This window comes from Saccopteryx bilineata, chromosome 4 (genome assembly GCF_036850765.1).
Source record: "Saccopteryx bilineata isolate mSacBil1 chromosome 4, mSacBil1_pri_phased_curated, whole genome shotgun sequence".
Classification (NCBI taxonomy): Eukaryota; Metazoa; Chordata; class Mammalia; order Chiroptera; family Emballonuridae; genus Saccopteryx; species Saccopteryx bilineata.
In genome coordinates, this window is record NC_089493.1 from 260,541,660 (window position 1) to 260,561,111 (window position 19,452).

General features: G+C 39.3%; 1 protein-coding gene across 1 annotated transcript in view; it reads right to left on the reverse strand.

Annotated features, from left to right (window-relative positions):
- The window catches only part of FBN2 (fibrillin 2), a 286,570-nt gene that overhangs the window by 118,094 nt on the left and 149,024 nt on the right, over positions 1-19,452 (reverse strand). The window contains exons 9-13 of the mRNA XM_066276820.1: positions 10,862-11,014; positions 9,129-9,362; positions 8,006-8,143; positions 1,732-1,851; positions 389-514 (exon numbers count right to left, since the gene is read on the reverse strand). Coding sequence (XP_066132917.1) covers positions 389-514; positions 1,732-1,851; positions 8,006-8,143; positions 9,129-9,362; positions 10,862-11,014 — 771 coding nt within the window. The remainder of the gene's footprint in view (positions 1-388; positions 515-1,731; positions 1,852-8,005; positions 8,144-9,128; positions 9,363-10,861; positions 11,015-19,452) is intronic.

Genomic DNA, 19,452 nt, shown 5'->3' on the forward strand with positions numbered 1-19,452 from the left:
TGGCCCCTGCCCCAGGCGCTAGAGTAGCTCTGGTTGCGGCAGAACGACGCCCCGAAGGGGCAGAGCATCTCCCCCTGGTGGGCAGAGCAGTTGCCCCTGGTGGGCGTGCCGGGTGGATCCCGGTCGGGCGCATGCGGGAGTCTGTCTGACTGTCTCTCCCCATTTCCAGCTTCAGAAAAATACAAAAAAAAAAAAAAAAAAAAAAAAAAAGAAGTCTGCTGTTTCACTTTAATAGTCTTATGTTAAATGCATTTATATTTTCCCTAAGTCACTTGAAGAACTCTCACATATGTGTTGTGTGAGCTTTCATGGAAATAGCATACATGGTTCTAAATAAAGATGTATAGCCTTTAAAAATCTTTCGCAAGGGAGCAGGCGATTTCCATACCAACACAGTTTTTTCCATCTGTAGTTAATTCAAAGCCAGCATTGCAAATGCACTGGAAACTTCCATCTGTGTTCACACATCGACCGTTTTTACAAAGAACCCCATTCTGGATGCACTCATCAATATCTGGGAAAATTAAGAATAGCCAAAACAATACTCTTTTACAATAGTTTTATAGACAATAAAACAGTATGATAAACTTAACTTCAAATATCCAGTTTATTTTTACATGTAATATACAAAATCATGCTGCTTCTTTAGCAAAATTTCCATTTCTCACCAACTTTTCTTTTCTTGGATAGGTAGGTGTAAGCAAGTTTAAAGCCCTGAGTAGATGAAGAGGGAAGGGAAAGAAAAGTGAAATGGGGTGTGCAATGAACCTAAGAGAGGTCCGAGAGGGGAGCTGTTTGGGACTCTGGTTGAAGACCTCAAATATCATACAAGGAGGTAAGAAAAAAGTGCCTACAGAATACATGGATTAAAAGCAATATGATGAAAACTTCTGGAGTAAGTTTGTTTAAGCAACTATCCATGGTTGAATAGGAAATCAAAAAGAAGACAAGGAGAGTCATCTGCTAAAAGAATTCCGAGATGAGTCAGCAGTGAAGTAGAAGGTTTGGGACTATGGCAGGGGTCGGGAACCTATGACTCGCGAGCCAGATGTGGCTCTTTTGATGGCTGCATCTGGCTCGCAGACAAATCTTTAATAAAAAAAAATAATAACATTAAAAATATAAAACATTCTCATGTATTACAATCCAATTCATTTCCTACCGCTCATGTTTATGGTTGTGGGTGGCTGGAGCCAATCACAGCTGTCCTCTGGGAGAACACCTAATTTTTATTGGATAATGTGTAACGTACACAGGTCGTTGTATGGGTCTCATGGAATTACATTTTAAAATATGTGGCATTCACGGCTCTCTCAGTCAAAAAGGTTCCTCACCCCTGGTCTATGGTAATGACTAGGCATAATTTGGTGTTGGGTTGTGTGTGAGGTTTAAAGAAAACAGTAGATGAAAATGAATATAAAATATCAAGTTCCATTTAGCAGAGAGCAGTAACACTACTGATGTTACTGGGAGAAAGGAAGCTATGATTTAGGGAAGAAAGATAAAACTGAATTTTTGTGAAGCCAGATACCACATTGCTGGGGTTATATATGCAAATACTGTTTATGTAGAAAGGAAGCCCTACTAAAGGTAGTATCAAATAAATCTGTAATAATGTAACAGCACTTATTTCATTCCATGTTTTATTTTAGTAAATCTACTTTTAACCTCAACAGCATGGGTCACTGTATTTCATGGAACATTTTCATATGTAAAAGCAAACTGCCTTACCAATGCATGCTTGCTTGGTAGGAGTCCTCTGGAATCCAGCATGACATTTACAATAATAGGACCCAGGTGTGTTAACACAATCTCCATTAGTGCAGGGATTTGATGTGCATTCATCAACATCTGTGAGCAGCAAAAGAAACCATTACAGACTTCACTCCATTTCTAGAAATGTTTGTTTAAAGCACATTCAGGCCCCCCCAAATTTGAGAGGCTAGTCAATGGTAATAGTCTAAATAGCAGAGTATTTATAAATGAATGAACATTCCTTTCTTCAAATACAGAGGCCACTATGGAGATGTACAAAATATTGCCCATCAGAGAGTACAAGCAAATTTGCTTTAATCAAGAAATAATGATTTTTCAATGTGAATAATGCATGCTGATTAAAAGCAGGGGCTCTGTAGAGACACGGTCATGAGTTCGGATAGGCTGTTACACTTATTATCTTTAGAAGTCTGGACAAGTGAAGAGCCTGTCTACGGCTTAGTCCAGTGTTAGAAGGCCAACTGAAAAATTTTGAAAATATGTATTTATATTCCATGTCACTTGGATTATGGGAATACTTTGTTATTTTTGTGAACTCAACTATATATACTGCTCACAAAAATTAGGGGACTTTTAATCACTTCATATTCATTTTGAAATATCCCCTAATTTTTGTGAGCAGTATATTTCACTATATATGCATTGAGCTCGGTAATATACTGCTCACAAAAATTAGGGGATACTTCAAAAATAAATATGAAGCGATAAAATATCCTCTAGTTTTTGTGAGCAGTGTATTTTGAAGTAACAGACAGAGGGTGGGGTAGAAAATGGAAACCAACAACAACAAAGCCTATTATTTTTAGTAGCTTCAGGTTTTTCTGAGATCTTCAAATTGGCACAGGAATTATTATTTTTTTTTACATAAAAACAAGTTTTATGCAGATACTAGTTCCGAACCTAAATGTGAGAAACGTCACCACTTTTCATTCAAGTCCTACATCTTGATTAATTGCAAACCTATCGCCGAATGCAGGAACTGCACGACCCAATGGCAGGCTCAACAGTCTGGAAGTCAATTCCCAGAGAAATCACTTGTACCAGTGTTAGAAAAAGTTGATCTGCTCTCAGCTATCTATACCCACTAAGTAGTATTCTGAGTGCTGGCAAATTAAAAGCCTAGCTGGCTGGTCAGAGCATAATGACTTGCCATTTCATGTATGTGTAGAAGCCATTACCATATACGGTTTCAGCTAAACTGGAGCGCACAACAATAAAATCAATTCACAGGTTTAACACTTTAATAAACAAATTACTCTTTTCACAGATGTTCTTAAAACAGGAACTGTACTCTATCAAACTCACCAACCTCAATTATATAAACACTCAGACGGAATGCAATTAAGCTCTCTCTGGTAAAGGAGGGGGAAAGGATCTCACAGCAAATAAAAACAACAAAAAATAACAAGATTCGATGTTTTTCCAACTCATCCAAAGACACCTGCAGCCCGTTAAGACTCACTTACATTTAAACTTTTGGTTGGTAACATCAATTCTACTGAGCCAAAGAGTGAAGCAAAATGAGAAAAGAGAAAGTTGAGAGCGTTAGCAAGCACATAAAGTATAATTTAAAAACTTTTCCCAAACAAAATACCACCTTTGGTTTACAGTGTTGTAGATCCCTTAAATTCTCCGTGTTTACATAATACTGAAGGCAACAATTAAAACTGTGTTGTAGATGCATCTTTAGAAAAGCCTGGTGTCAAGTTCTGTCCTAGAGAAGACCATGACAACAGGCACCAAAGCCCTCTCCCCAGGTAGACTTTTCTGGGAAGCTGGGTGGCTTCTCAGGACCGTTTCCTCTCCCTTGAGAACCTGTCCCGAGGCCCCTCGTTGCTAGGACAGCTCTGCCAGTTCTTTTGCCATTACAGCCTCAATTCACTTCTGTTTCCTTAGCCCCTTAGGGCTAAAGGATGAACACACAGAGAATAGATAGCAGTACACAGTTTGATTTTGGAAGAAAAACAATCACCAAAAAAGTATTAGTGACTTACAATCCAGGACTTTAAAAATTCTGTTTGTTTTCTAAAATTGTGTAAGACTAATCCTATGCCGCGTTCTGAGATGCACACCTCACGCCTCACCTTGACTCTGAGTCTCATGGTCTCACACTTCCAAGTGCTCGCCTTTTCCTGCCCCATGCAGAGGAAGAGGGGCACTTAAACATTAGTCAGCACTCTGATTTCTTCCTACATCTTCACTGGGGACTGAGCATTTTTAAGCAAAACTCAGAGGATTTTAAACTTCTAAAATAAATGAGAAAGGAATTTTAAATGCCTAAAGTAATTGACAAAGGTATTGATAATCGAATTGATTATCAAATTCTCAGATACTATTGAGGTAAGAAATATTAACCCTTGAAAAAAAGCATTTTATATTTCAATTTAGCGAACACTTCTAATTAGCAAGGGCTCTAAGATTTATCCCTGGCCTAACAGAAACAACAATTATTTCTTACTATTCCTAAATGAAATAATTTAAATGGAGTTAAAAACTACTAATAGCAGTCTGACTTACACAGACAATAAAGGAGTCACAAAAATTCTTTTTTAGAGTAGAATTCTCAATAAAAAGAGAGAAGGCCCTGGTCGGTTGACTCAGTGGTAGAGTGTCGGCCTGGCATGCAGGAGTCCTGGGTTTGATTCCTGGCCAGGCCACACAGGAGAAGCGCCCATCTGCTTCTCCACCCCTCCTCCTCTCCTTCCTCTCTGTTCTCTCTTCCCCTCCCGCAGCCAAGGCTCCATTGGAGCAAGGTTGGCCCGGGTGCTGAGGATGGCTCTATAGCCTCTGCCTCAGGTGCTGGACTGGCTCTGGTTGCAACAAAGCAATGCCCCAGATGGGCAGAGCATCGCCCCCTGGTGGGCGTGCCGGGTGGATCCCGATTGGGCGCATGCGGGAGTCTGACTGCCTCCTCCATTCCAACTTAATACAAAAAAAAAAAAGAAAAAAGAAAAAATTTGATGAGTAAATATAACTGTTTTCAGGTCTCAAGAGTAACTCATAATAGTAAAATGGACCCAAATCTATTTTCCTTGTTTTTGATTCTTCTAATTAGTTATTGCCTTCAAGTTATATCACCTCCTCAGTAGCTAATGGAAGTTCCCAAATGGCAAGGGCAGTTTGTTAGTCCTCAAATCACAGGTAAAATCAAAACATCTTAGGCTTATTTATATTCTCTATTTCCAATACCCCAACTTGAAGTTTATACACTTAAACTATGCCTAGGTTTTAACTTTTCAGGGCTAGATGATGAGATCAAACTAGAATGGTCTGTTTATAATAATGCTTGGACAGGACTCCAAAATTTGAGATGTATATTAACATATGAACTATGCAGACATATAATCCCAATACTACATTAGACATAGAGTTTAGAAAAAGGGTGGTAAGAGCCCTTCTCACTGGATTCCAGGAAAAGTGAGGACCTTAAGATACCCATTTTCCGTGATTAGCTCATCTCCTGTGCATCTAGAGTTGTACTATTCAGCACCCTTGGGAAAATTGAGGGAAAAAAACCCAGTTACTGAAATCACTGTCTGCAGGGCCTAATTCTTCATAACCTGGTTAAGAAGGCTGGGTTGGCAGCATGACTACAGAAAATTTTGTTAATCCTTAGTTTATCTTTATATCAAAGGTTCACACACTCCCCCCAGAATAGAGGTGTTTTACTAGCTAGAATAAAGTGCACCCTGGTGCTAACATGAAATAAATGGTGGTTTCTGGCTAATTTACAGAAAATATTTCACTTCTGGCCTATGTCGACTTGTCAATTGGTGAATCATGCCGTTACACATTAATGAGAAATATTAAGAGCAAAATAAAAAGAGCTAATCAAAATTTCAGTCTGACAGATCATGTGTATGTATGTGCATGAGGGAATACTTTATATATTGTGTACTTATAATCATGTTTTATGGTTGTGAAATTTTTAACTCATATAATAAGAGTAACTATATGAGTATATCATGGTGTTTCAAAAATAATCACCTGGTCTATCACTTGAACGAACATCATGTAGTATCAGCTGAGCCAGGGCTGCTGTACATGCATACACATTGCACAACCTTAGTGTGCGACATTTATGTATGATTGGGACCGTCCACAGTTGAGCAGTGCAAAAACCTATGCACCTGTACACAGGAACCTGAGACAAACCTTACTTAATCCTTCTCATCTTGTAGCTCTGTACATAGTTTAGAATGAGCATTTTCCCAAAACATCATATTTTGGCTCACATTTTCCTTCGTAATCAGAGCTCACTTAGTCCTTTTCAGCTTACTTGGCAAAAAGTATAATCCTCTCATCTAGATTTTATTTTATTTTTTTTCATAGTGGGTTCCCTCTTTGCTGGATTAGTAATAGAGTAACTTCATTCTAGGGCCAGCAAAAGCTCCCTTAATCAAAATTCCACCTCTGCTATAGCTGTTGGCCTTGAAGGAGTCATTTAAAGGTGTTTTAAAAAAAACTAAAACATGCCAAGAGTACATCGTACCCTCCATCGCTCTTCCTCTCTGCCGGCCTGCTTAGGGCATATCAGTTTCATTTGCCACCAGTGCTCACCATACCTCCCCTTCCCTTAAAAAAATCTAGTATCCCCTCTTCCCTATCCCAGACCCCTCGAGTTTGACAGCAGGAAGATGCAGACTTCAGAGAGGGCTGGGCCTCTTCCCCAGGACTGACACCTTAACTGAATTAAAATTTTTTTCTTTCCAATTGATTTCCCATTTATAATGTGCCTTAAGCCTGGGCCTCTGGAGCGGGAAAAAAAAAAGTTCCTAAGACATTCCTAGTTGTCATGGGACAAAATCTTGCTGGAAGCCCACCTTAACTTTCTTTTTTATATAGAAATTAAATTTAATGGGGTGACACTGATCAATTAAGAGTACATAGGTTTCAAGTAAACATTTCTACAGCATTTGGACTGTTGATTGTGTTGTGTGCCCATCACCCGAAGTCAAATCATTTTCCATCACTGTATGTTTGTTTCATCTATATTTTATAACAAAAGATCTGAACCCAAAACTGGTATTTAATTATGCTAATTATAAAGCATACATGATCATTCGATAACATGAAAAATAAATAAAAAAAATAATCTCAAAACGGCTCAATTCCCATAATCCTAAAACTACTCTTAATAGATCCTCAAAACCCTGTTTATTATGAAATCCAATAGATTTTTTCCCCTCAATGTATTTGAATTTTCTGCCATCTGTAACACTTGATAATACCTTTCGATTGAAAGTGTACCCTGTCTGACCAGGCAGTGGCTCAGTGGATAGAGTGTCAGATTGAGAAGCAGAGGATCCAGATTTGAAACCCAGAGGTCACTGGCTTGAGTGTGGGGTCACTGACTTGTGTTTGGGATCATAGACAAGACCCCATGGTCACTAGCTTGAGCCCAAAGTTGCTGGCTTGAGCAAGGGTTCACTAACTCTGCTGGAGCCGCCCAATCAGGGCACATATGAGAAAGCAATCAATGAACAACTAAGGAGCTGCAACAAAGGATTGATGTTTCTCATCTCTCTCCCTTCCTGTCTGTCCCTCTCTCTGTCTCTGTCACACGCATGCGCACGTGCACGCGCGCGCGTGCACACACACACACACACACACACACACAAAGTGTACCCTTTGCATAGCTTCAGTGACATAATACCTTCTGGATTATTTTTCTGTCTCTCCAACATGACTATTGTCTTCTTTATGAACCTATGTTGTTGCTCCATGACAGCAGTACTGTCATCTTTCATTCTTCTTGGTGTTCAGTCTGGGAGACAGTATTCACCCTCGTGGTTCTGACAGCCACCTATGTGACTGACCTGGGACTCTGGCCTTGCACTGTCCTCTTAGCTTTCTTTAGACCTTTATAATTAAACATTCTAGATACCTAAAACTCTACATGTCCAAAAAAATTCATCAACTGTTTCCTCCCAACCTGTACCTTCCTCGGCATTAGTGACACCATCATATATCCAGTGTTGTTCAGCTAAGAAGGAAAGAAATCGAAGAGAGGCAGAGATGGAAATCTCAGTATTTAGGGTGGGAGACTCCTGACGTGGCCCAGTTCAGCAGTAGGTTGAGGGAGCATATGGAAGACCATGCCCACAGGAGAGACAGCGTGGAAATTAGCTTTATTCAAAAGATTTTTTCCTACCATAATCAGTTCCATTTGTTCTTATAGTGTAAAAGCTATCAAAAACTAAGAAGGATTAAAGAATCATGAGCTTACCTATGCAATCACCATTTGCATCCTGCTTATAGCCCATGTTGCATTCACATCGGTAGCTAGAAACAGTAGGTATGCAGCGTCCGTTTAAACAGAGATTAGCATGGTGCTTACAGATATCTATTGTCTGGTTCAGAATAGCTATAGAAAATTAAAACACAAGTGGCATTTCATCATTACACCATGGACTACCCCTCATAGAGTTGATTTTTTAAAGGATATTTTAATAGTACATTAATTAGATATATATATATATCAAAAGCTACATTATTCTATATTGTATTAAAACTTTAAGGTTGAGGATCTAAAAAGTATTCTTGAGACACATGCTTGTAACTTGCATTTGTTAAGTTACACATCTGGAGACTCTGCCCACAATACTGTCTTTAAAATTTCAGGAATGCTCTACTGTACATTTGAATGCTTTCCATTTCCTTTTTTGTAACTGTGCTGAATATTCAGATAGAGTAAAAAGGCATTGTGCCAAAAAGAATAAACACCACACTGTAGGACATCATTAAATATTATTAGCAAGAGTAGTTCTTTTAAAAAGAATGAACTTAAATGTCAAGTACTCCAATGCCAATTCTGGCCTGAAGCCCACAGTTCTCGATTTCTTAAGTTATTCAACAAAAAAAAGGGTGAGGAAAAGAAAGATATTTCATTATAATATTTTGATAGGCACAGAGCAATGCTTATACAGTTTATCTCAGTTGAGAAATGGTCTTGGCCGTAATTCAAGGGCTGTATGAACAGGGTGGCTGCAAGCGGCCAAGTGAAATACCCTGGAACCAGAAACGTGCTCATGAATGGCGTCATCTGGATTGGAGCATGACTGTGCTCTCATCTCCATTTTCAGAGAAAGCCTGGGCCGCTCATTCTTTTCTCCACTTTGCAAAGTTAATGAAACAGAAAAATGATATCTTTCTTAAGAATTTTAAATTACTACATTTTACTTTAGACCCCGAAACAGACTTTTACATATATATTCTCTCTCTCTCTCTCTCTCTCTTTTTCACACACACACACACACACACACACACCCCTTTTGGGGAAAAAACATTAGGAATTATAATATCATTTAAGGCAGAAAACAAAAACATTTACACAATAAGTGAACACTCACTGAGTCCAGTGATGATGGGCCCCTGTCCCCCGGCCCCTACACCTGCTCCCCCAACGCCAGGAGAAAAGCCGTTGCCTCCAGGGATGGGGATGAAGCCCGTCCCTCCGGGGCCATAGCCATTGCCATTGCCATTGGGAGCGAAGCCATTGCCCCCAGTGCCTCCAGGTCGGGAACCAGCACTTCCTGGAATCCCTCCGATTGGAAGTCCATCCATGCAAAGTCTGTGGTATTCCTCTAGAAAGAAAAGAAAGTTCAGTTAAACACCAATGGATGGCTTTCTGCATAATAAAAGCAATCTGTGCGCTCTAACAGTCATTTTAGCTTATCTATACCTACATGATGTAAATAAGTAGGGTATTACCCTGACAAATATTTTCCATGCCAACAGTAGGCAGATTAAGGTATGTTTCACAGAAAAAAAAATTAAAACTTATATGCCATATTTTAACTGAGCTGCATAACCGAAGAACTGTCTGTATGAGCATTTTTATTTTATGTCCCTTAGTGAAACTCCTAAAATTCCAGATGACTGTGTATGCAAGAAATTTACCTGGATGGGTAAAAATTAAAAGCTTTAAGTAAGTAATTCATTCTATGTATTTTATTTTCTTGAAATGTCATCATTATTGCATCTATACATGCTTCCTATCTCTTTTATTCTCTTTAAATGGTTCATATGGCTTCAGAATATTTTTCCAATGTGGATTTTAAATGAAGATCATATTTAATAAGTTTTAAAATCTGCTCCTTATTTATCCAAGTATCAAAGTTGAGAGAAAAGAAGCAAGGACAATGACTGCCTTTATTCTTTAACTGTTCTCAGAATTAGGAAACTATATCAGAATAAATAAAAACTATTTAACTCTAGTAATTGTTTCAGTATTAATAACATTATTACGTATTATTAGTAGAACTATGGATTTCCAAAATTATAAACTATGCATTAACTCTGCTTTTTAAATTTTTTACTATTTGGTTTTGATATTTTATAGCTTAAAGAGTTTGAAAGAATGTGCCTGTTTTCCTCTATAAAAGTGTGTATAGATACATATTTTAAAAGCACAGTTCAAAAAATTTAAGTTTTAATAAAAAGTATAATTTAACATAAAGACAATGTAATAAAATATATTGATGTCCCTTTATGTGGTAAACATTAATTGTACTTAAATTTCACATGATAGGAACAAGAGAAGCTACTTCTCCTTCATCCTAAAGTAACTGCCTGATCTTGCCTCAGTTATACGGCAGTCAATACAGCAAAGTGAATGTGAGGCATCCTCCTACCCTTGTATTCTTAATTTTCAGGTCATTAGAAAAAAAGAAAATAGCTTCTAGGATTGAGACACTATCAGATAAAGGTACTACTGAAATAAAATATAAATGAAGGTTGAATTTGTTAGTCAAAGGTATTTAACTTCTGGAATGAAAGATCAGGAGGTTTTAAAACTGAAATGAAGTACAAACATCCAATAGAATTTTTAAAAAGCCTTGCACAAAGACAAGTGATAATCAGCTTTCAGGAATTCTGATATTAATAAACTGGACATAATCAAACCTGGTCCCAAATAACAACACCATCTTATCCCTCAGATAATACACCCAAGTCACACTGAGGACAGTAATAGGAACACAGACATGAGGTGACTTTAGAAAGAAGAGCAAAGTACACTAGTATGTTAGCACAAATGTTCTAATACTGTGTGTCCCGAAGAGCCTAGCCACCAGCCGCTCACCAGAACCTCGGACGGGACAGGCTTCAGGAATGGTTCCAAGGCCCCAGCAGCGGCCAGGCTCACAGCAGCACTGCACTCTTGTCATTCTGCCCGGGAGCTCTTGTGCACAGCGACCATTCACCAGGCCTGAGAAACATGTGCCTGTTCTTTGATCTGAACACGTGAAAATAAAATGGGAGACATGGCAGAATTATCTCAGGTTCTTACATTGATCATTTCACACATTAGAAGCAGCTAAATGAATTGAGTTATTTTACTTAATCTCTAGTGTGCCTATTTAGTCTCTTAATTTCTATTATATTTACTCGTTCCATTACTTATTTACTGAGAAAACATTCACTGAACACCTTCACTTAGCACTTGTGTTCCATGCCACATCCCAGAGATACAAACATGAAAGATGTGAAGCAGATATAATCCCAAACTGCAGTGAGAAGCCAACCCAGGCAGATCCAGAGCATGAAGGAGAGCAACAATCCAACCCCATCCTAGATCATCCAATCCCCAGCTGACTTGTAGATGTTTGCTGTTGTTTGCCACTGAGATATTTGTGAATGCTTGTTACACAGTAGTATCTGACTGATACAAGTTTATCTTAGAAAGGTTCATCAGAAGCATCTTTTTGAGACAGTGACATCTGAGAAGAGACTTGAAAAAAGTAAGATCATGAGTCATGTAGTTATCTAAAGGAAGAGCAGCTCAAAGAGAAAGAAGGGAATGTGCTTGTTGTGTGTGGAAAAACAAGGGTCTACCGTGACCTGTGAAGATGACACTGAAGACCTTCAGGTGAGATGATGGCAGGCTGTAGAACAACAAAGGAAAAGTGAAGATCTTAAAAACAGCTAGAAAAAAAGACAGGTTACCTGCTAAGGAATATTTAAACAATCACTGAGTAGCACCAACGGATGCTAGACACAATGGAATAGTATCTTCTGTACACTGCAACAAAATAACTGTCCATCTAACACTCTGTCTCCCAAAAAAACATCTTTCCAGAGGGAAAATCAAGGTCATTTTCATGAATACAAAAACAGAGAGAGAAATTTCTACTAAAAGTTTCTCTCCAAAGGAAATTTTTGAAGAGGTGCTTTAGGCAAAAAGAAAATGATTCCAAGTGGAAAGTTTGGAATGTATGAAAGAATGAAGAGGAAAAAATATTGTTAGGTACTTGGGTAAAATCTAAACGGGGGCTAAAATATCAAACAGCAATAATGATTAATTGTTGCCAAGAATTTTTAAAAATGGAAGAGGGAGATCAAAGTATAACCATGCTAATATTCTTCTATTGTTTAGATATGGGTTAACAATACAGATTTAACTTTGACCTGAAGTTACATATGCGTCTGAAAACAGAATAAGGGACTAAAACTACAGAAATAACGTAAGTAACTTCTGAACAATAGAAGGAAAAGAATGGAATACCTGGGAAGAGGGAACCCTGAATAAATCCAAAAGCAAGCAAGAGGAAAAAAGTAACAAGAGAGTAATTTAAGTAAAAAGCACAAAGAAGGTAACAGAAATAAAAAAAAAATACATCAGTTACTATAATAAAAAATGAATTTAGCCTCAATTTAAGAAAGATTTTCATGCTGTGCAGAAACAATTTAGGTTTTGACTGTTTAAAAGAGATACATTTAGCCCTGGCCGGTTGGCTCAGCGGTAGAGCGTCGGCCTAGCGTGCGGAGGACCCGGGTTCGATTCCCGGCCAGGGCACACAGGAGAAGCGCCCATTTGCTTCTCCACCCCTCCGCCGCGCTTTCCTCTCTGTCTCTCTCTTCCCCTCCCGCAGCCAAGGCTCCATTGGAGCAAAGATGGCCCGGGCGCTGGGGATGGCTCTGTGACCTCTGCCTCAGGCGCTAGAGTGGCTCTGGTCGCAACATGGCGACGCCCAGGATGGGCAGAGCATCGCTCCCTGGTGGGCAGAGCATCGCCCCTGGTGGGCGTCCGGGGTGGATCCCGGTTGGGCGCATGCGGGAGTCTGTCTGACTGTCTCTCCCTGTTTCCAGCTTCAGAAAAATGGAAAAAAAAAATAAAAAAAAAATAAATAAAAGGGATACATTTAAAACACAAGGAAGCAGGCCCTGGCCGGTTGGCTCAGTGGTAGAGCGTCGGCCTGGCGTGCAGAAGTCCCGGGTTCGATTCCCGGCCAGGGCACACAGGAGAAGCGCCCATCTGCTTCTCCACCCCCTCCCTCTCTCCCTCTCTGTCTCTCTTCCCCTCCCGCAGCCAAGGCTCCATTGGAGCAAAGATGGCCTGGGCGCTGGGGATGGCTCCTTGGCCTCTGCCCCAGGCGTTAGAGTGGCTCTGGGCACAACAGAGCGACGCTCCGAAGGGGCAGAGAATCGCCCCCTGGTGGGCAGAGCATCGCCCCTGGTGGGTGTGCCGGGTGGATCCCGGTCAGGCGCATGCGGGAGTCTGCCTGACTGTCTCTCCCCGTTTCCAGCTTCAGAAAAATAAAAAAAAAAAAAAAAAAAAAAAAAAAACACAAGGAAGCAGAACAAGTGAGAGGAAAATATAACATAGGCATATGCTTAAAATTACACTCCTACTCACAAAATGTGATGCAAAATAAGGAGGTAAAATATGCCAAGAGAAGATATTTAGAGATTGACATAAAGAAAAGAAAATAAACTTTATGAGAGTTAATACATAATGAAAAAATGTTCAATTCACCAGGAAAAGACAGTATTTTAAAACACTCATCATCTCGTAACATAACATCAATATATATAAAACAAAACTTAAAAAAAAACCACATTAAAAAAAAAAAACAAATCTACCACCACAGTGGGATAATTATACAACTCTTTTAGTAACTGACAGATACACTGGACAAAATTCAGCAGGTACAGAGAAAATTATAACAGTACCATTAACAAGTTTGTTCTAATGGATATATCTATGCAACAAGTGGAGAAAACACATCTTTTTCAAGCCCATATAGGAGATTTGCAAACCAGAAAAAACCCTTACACTTCTAAACAATGCATGGGTCAAATAAAACAAAACACTGGAAGTAAATGAATATGTGTAAAAATAAGTAGATGCCAGCTAGGAATCCATCAGGGATCTAGATATAACTAACACTCCCAAACTTTGGGAGTCTGAAGTCACATGGCAAGGGGTCTACAAATCTTACACTGAAGACTGCAACGCATATGAGAAACACCTCACAATATATAAGCACTAGAGATTACCACTATGGAGATTCTATTGTGACTAATAAAATACAAACTCATTGAAAATTATTATTTAATACTCAGGATCTTTTTCATTATGTATTTTCTCAATTTTTCACTATGTGTTATCATCATGCGAGGATCTGAAAACATTCTGATGTTCAAGAGAGGCTTTTAAAATACATCACTACTGTTCTACAGTTTGGGAGCCTCTGATCAGTGCCATAAAATGTATTCAAGGGAACCATGTTGCTGGTGAGATGGTGGAGGGGCAGAAAGACAGGATTGGAAGTAAATGATAACTTCCACAATTATTCTCTTCTAATAACATCGGGAAGGCAAACCATTTACCGCCAATCCTTTGAGTCAAAAATATACCATGATAAGATACAGATCAGTGTAGTGTGATGTCTTGTAATTAAGGTGTCCCCAAAAATATATTTCAAAACCAAAACAGTGGCTAGCACATCTGAAACTGTGTGGTTCTTAGAAAGCACTGATCTGAAAATGTGTTATATGGAAAAGTATCTGAAATAGAGAGAGCCAACCAGGAGTTGAGCAGGCATACCATCTCTTGGAACAGGGAACTATTAGGGGCAAAGGCAGATGAAGCATATTTATTACACCATTAGGACAAATCCTTGTAATGCTTGGTATATGTTTAACTGTACGACTGACATGTCACAAAAATGAAAACAAGCCTATTCCTCCAATAATCTCTTATCACCCTCACTATACTCACTCACTATACTTCACTTACATGAAGTCTTATTTAAAGCAACGCTGAAAAAGAGGAAGCAATCCATCTCTTCTGATTAAAATATAAATCTATCTAGAAGTAAAAATAATGGTACTATTATCAGAGTTTGTTCCATGGCTTGACATTCAGTCTAAACTTGACTTAAGAGAACTAACAGTTAATTATACAATGTGATGAAAACTTGGTAAAAGTTGGAGGTTGTACCTGGAAATAAATATGTCTCCTGTTGAGTAAGCTTTGCTCATTAAAAATGAAAGGTTCAGCCAGAAAACACCAACACCGATGAGGTTAGCTCAGGTCAGAGTACTAGCAGTGACAGTACTCGGTACATGCCAACCACTGTCTCAGGTCTCACCCCAGATCCTGGAGGCCTGCTCCCACCTCGTCCCCTTGACTGATTCTGCAGATTTTTGCTATTCCTAAAATACTTTCATGTTTCCATTACAAAAGACTAACTAGAACTAGGAACAATGGTTTTAAGGTTACTTTCTTTAAAATAATTGTTTCTTCCTCACTGTCTAACCTTCTCTTGCTGGGGCATTCTTTCTTTCCTTTTATGCGCCCGACCGGGATCCACCCGGCACGCCCACCAGGGGCGAAGCTCTGCCCACCAGGGGCGAAGCTCTGCCCACCAGGGGGCGATGCTCTGCCCCTCCGGGGCGTCGCTCTGCCACGACCAGAGCCACTCTAGCGCCTGGGGCAGAGGCCAAGGAGCCATCCCCAGCGCCCGGGCCATCTTTGCTCCAATGGAGTGGAAGAGAGAGACAGAGAGGAAGGGGGGGGGGTGGAGAAGCAAATGGGCGCCTCTCCTATGTGCCCCGGCCGGGAATCGAACCCGGGTCCCCTGCACGCCAGGCCGATGCTCTACCGCTGAGCCAACCGGCCAGGGCCCATTCTTTGTTAATTAACACTACTATTCCTGTTCCCAAGACTGTACTTTCAAGGGTCATTTCTATAGTTCGTTCCTGTTCTACCAGTTGCCGTTTCTATGATGCTTCAATTAAAACTAAAACACTAGTTAGCATTCTGTTTAGCATTTTGTCTCCCCTTCCCTTTCAGTTAAGTATTTTTAGGAGTTTTGAGTTTATCTCTCCAGTGTTTTGTTGTAAATACACACATGCATATGTAACCAACACCCATCATTCACATAAAATGCCACATAGTAACAGCACATCCTGACATCTTTCTCATCATTGTATCAAGATCTCCTTCGTTTCTTTAAAATAGTGTCCCCCCATTGATTTTTGTGTCTGTCCTGCTCAAAAATCTTGATGGGCTCTCACTGCCCTCGGGTTCAAGCTGAAACTCCTCAGCATGGCAGTTAAGAACCTTTGCAATAAAATCTTGATCTCAACCTATTTTTCTCATTTTATCTCCAACGACCTTCCTACTCAGCAGTCTGTCCCAGCCAGGTGCTTCCCACCATCTATCTCCTCAGCCCACCCAGATGCTCAGCCGCTGCAGTCTTGATCACATCACACTTCCTCTGTGCTCAGGGCACCCTTATTTCTTTGGGCAGCTCCCCCCCATTTTTCAAGGTTGACATCAGTGCTCATTTCCTTGAGAATCGTCACTACAATAATCAGGCCTTCCATGTCAACTTATAGCATTTAGTGCTGAAAAAATTATTTAGCAATTAATCACCCACTGCCTCAAACTTTCTCTTATATAATTATTTTCTTTCTACATTATGTCTTCAGGTTTTGTTTTCTCAAGAATACTCCAAGGCAATATTGTACACTGAAACTTTTGTAAGGCTCAAGGCAACACACTAGGATGTTGTGGCAAGGTCACATGACAGCAAGGATTCTAAACACTCTCATTTTCTGAACCTCCCTTGAGTCCCTTGCTTAGGGTCTCTGCTAGAGCTCCAAGTGCACACGACAGCAGCAGGGACATTATCATGAACACAGAAATTGCTCCCTGAATCTTGTCAATTCATCCTTTACTCATTGCAGGCTGCCAATTACTCTTCTTGCCTAGATTACAATGTAAAAATTAAGTACTAAAAATGCCGTGGATATTACAATGACACTGACTTCCAAAACGACAGAAGGGCAATTAAACTGCTACAAAAATGCTTCTAAAAAAGATTATTAAGAATGTTTTAACCAAAAAGCCCTTCAATAGATGACTGGATAAAGAAGATGTGGTACATATATACTATGGAATACTACTCAGCCATAAGAAATGATGACATCAGATCATTTACAACAACATGGATGGACCTTGATAACATTATACGGAGTGAAATAAGTAAATCAGAAAAAAAAACTAAGAACTGCATGATTCCATACATAGGTGGGACATAAAAATGAGACTCAGAGCCATGGACGAGAGTGTGGTGGTTACATGGAGGGGTTTGGGAGAGGAAAGGAGAGGGGGGAGGGGAGGGGCACAAAGAAAACCAGATAGAAGGTGACAAAGGACAATTTGACTTTGGGTGACGGGTATGCAACATAATTGAATGACAAGATAACCTGGAGATGTTTTCTTTGAACATATGTACCCCATTTAAATGAATAAAAATTTATTTAAAAAAAGATTATTAAGAATGTTTCGACTCTTTTTAGAACTGACATATGTTAGTACTCCTTTGCTAAAAAGAGAAAGCTCTTTCCTGGGGTATTTAAAAAATTTGATGAAACACACTAGATAAAATTATATTAGAAATTTGACTTTTATACTTAGCATCAAATTAAAAGGAAAAACTATCCCCTTTTTGTAATTAAAATGTCCAGCTAAACTGCCCTGCCATATAAAACTATTTTTTATTGATGCTTTTATAAAGTGGAATAGACTCAAGATATATTTGTGAACTAGAATAAGGAACTAGGGAAGCAACTGCATATGCTACTCCTAGACTAAAGCTGCAGATAACATACAGTTTCACACTCAAGAAAAAGTTTTGAGCTTGTTCAACTTATTGTTAGCATATATTTGGTTACAAAATAAATAGTATGGAAATATCCATGACATATATAATTCAATCATAAATAAATTCAATTTAAGAAAATATAGACTCAGATTTTTGCAAATCTTAAGTCAAAGATCTCTTACACATTAAAATGTTAGATTTATTTTTTCTCATATATGAAAAACACATACTTATTCCAAACATAACATACTTATTCAAAAAAACTTGTAAGCTGCGTACTAATTTTAACATTGGTTTCATAATTTTAGAGAGTTGTTCTCCCCCTCCTTAGGGGTTTTCCTCTGTTCCTGGGTCAAATGCAGATACTGAAATGAACGGGGAACTCAGGCTTAGTACAGGACACACTGTGCCTCACTCGGGCAGGCTCTGAGCATTGAGGACCACAACTCAAGGCCACCACATTATGTGCAGCAGGGTGCCAACCAATGCAAAGCAGTTATTAACCAACATGAAATTCTTACATTCGCTATCATCTCATTCATTCATTTGTTCTCTGGCCAATTCTTTCAGAAAAGACCTACTGAGCCCAAACTTGTATGCAAGATTACTACATAGACATAATGCTGCATGAGGCAGGACCTATTGGAACTCACAGGCTGGCCAATGAGTAAAGCACAAGTACTTATGACAATATGATAAGCTCAGAAATAAAGGAAATAAAAGATATTATGGGAGGGGGCTTATGAATTTTGTCCAACAAGAAATATAAGTTAGCCTGAGCAGGTGATGGCACGTAGATAGAGCATTGGACCGGGATGCAGAGAACCCAGGTTTGAAACCTCGAAGGTCACCAGTTTGAGTGCGGGCTCATCTGGTTTGAACAAGGCTCACCAGCTTGAGCCCAAGGTCACTGGCTTGAGCAAGAGGTCACTTGGTCTGCTGTAGCCCCCGGTCAAGGAACATATGAGAAAGCAGTCAATGAACAACTAAGGTGCCGCAACAAGAGTTGATGCTTCTCGTCTCTCTCCCTTCCTGTCTGTCCCTATCTGTCCCTCTCTGTGACTCTCTGTCTGTCTGTCAAAAAAAACCAAACAAACCCCAAAAACAAAAAACAAAACAAAACAAAAGAAATATAGGTTAGGTAGGAATGGCTATAAAGAAACGTGATATCTAATTTGGGACTTAAAGGATCTGTTGAGTTATGTGGGGTTTTATTTTTTTAGAATTTTAAAAAATGTTAAAAAAGTACTTTTATTAAATCATTAATACAATGTCAGGATTTTCACATTTTCATAAATTACGTAGGACCGGCATCCTAGCTATGGAAGGACCAGAATTTCAGTTGAGTTTCAATGAGCACAGAGGGAGACTGCAAGATGCCACCGGCAGAGGGCTATTGTGGGCAGAGGCCTGGCGCTGTGCTCGTGTGCGGCAATGAGAGAGTGTCAAGTAGAAGTGAGTCCTGAATACAGTCTGGGTCAGGGTCTAAAGGGCTTTGAATGTCTTGGAAAAGACTTAGGACTTTTATATGTTAGGCGAGGGATAAAGAGAGTTTATCATGATTTAATGGTAAACCAAATATCTGATATTAAAAAAACAAAACACCTCTCAGTAAATCATTAGGAATCTTGATCTTGACTCTCTGAATATGATAGAGAATATGTGTCCTTTTCAATGCAAAAAAATGAACAGAAGTTTTGTCCGACTAAAGAAAGATTTAGCAATTTAAGTAATCAGAAAAAAAAATAATTTAGAAATAGGATAAGACAATACC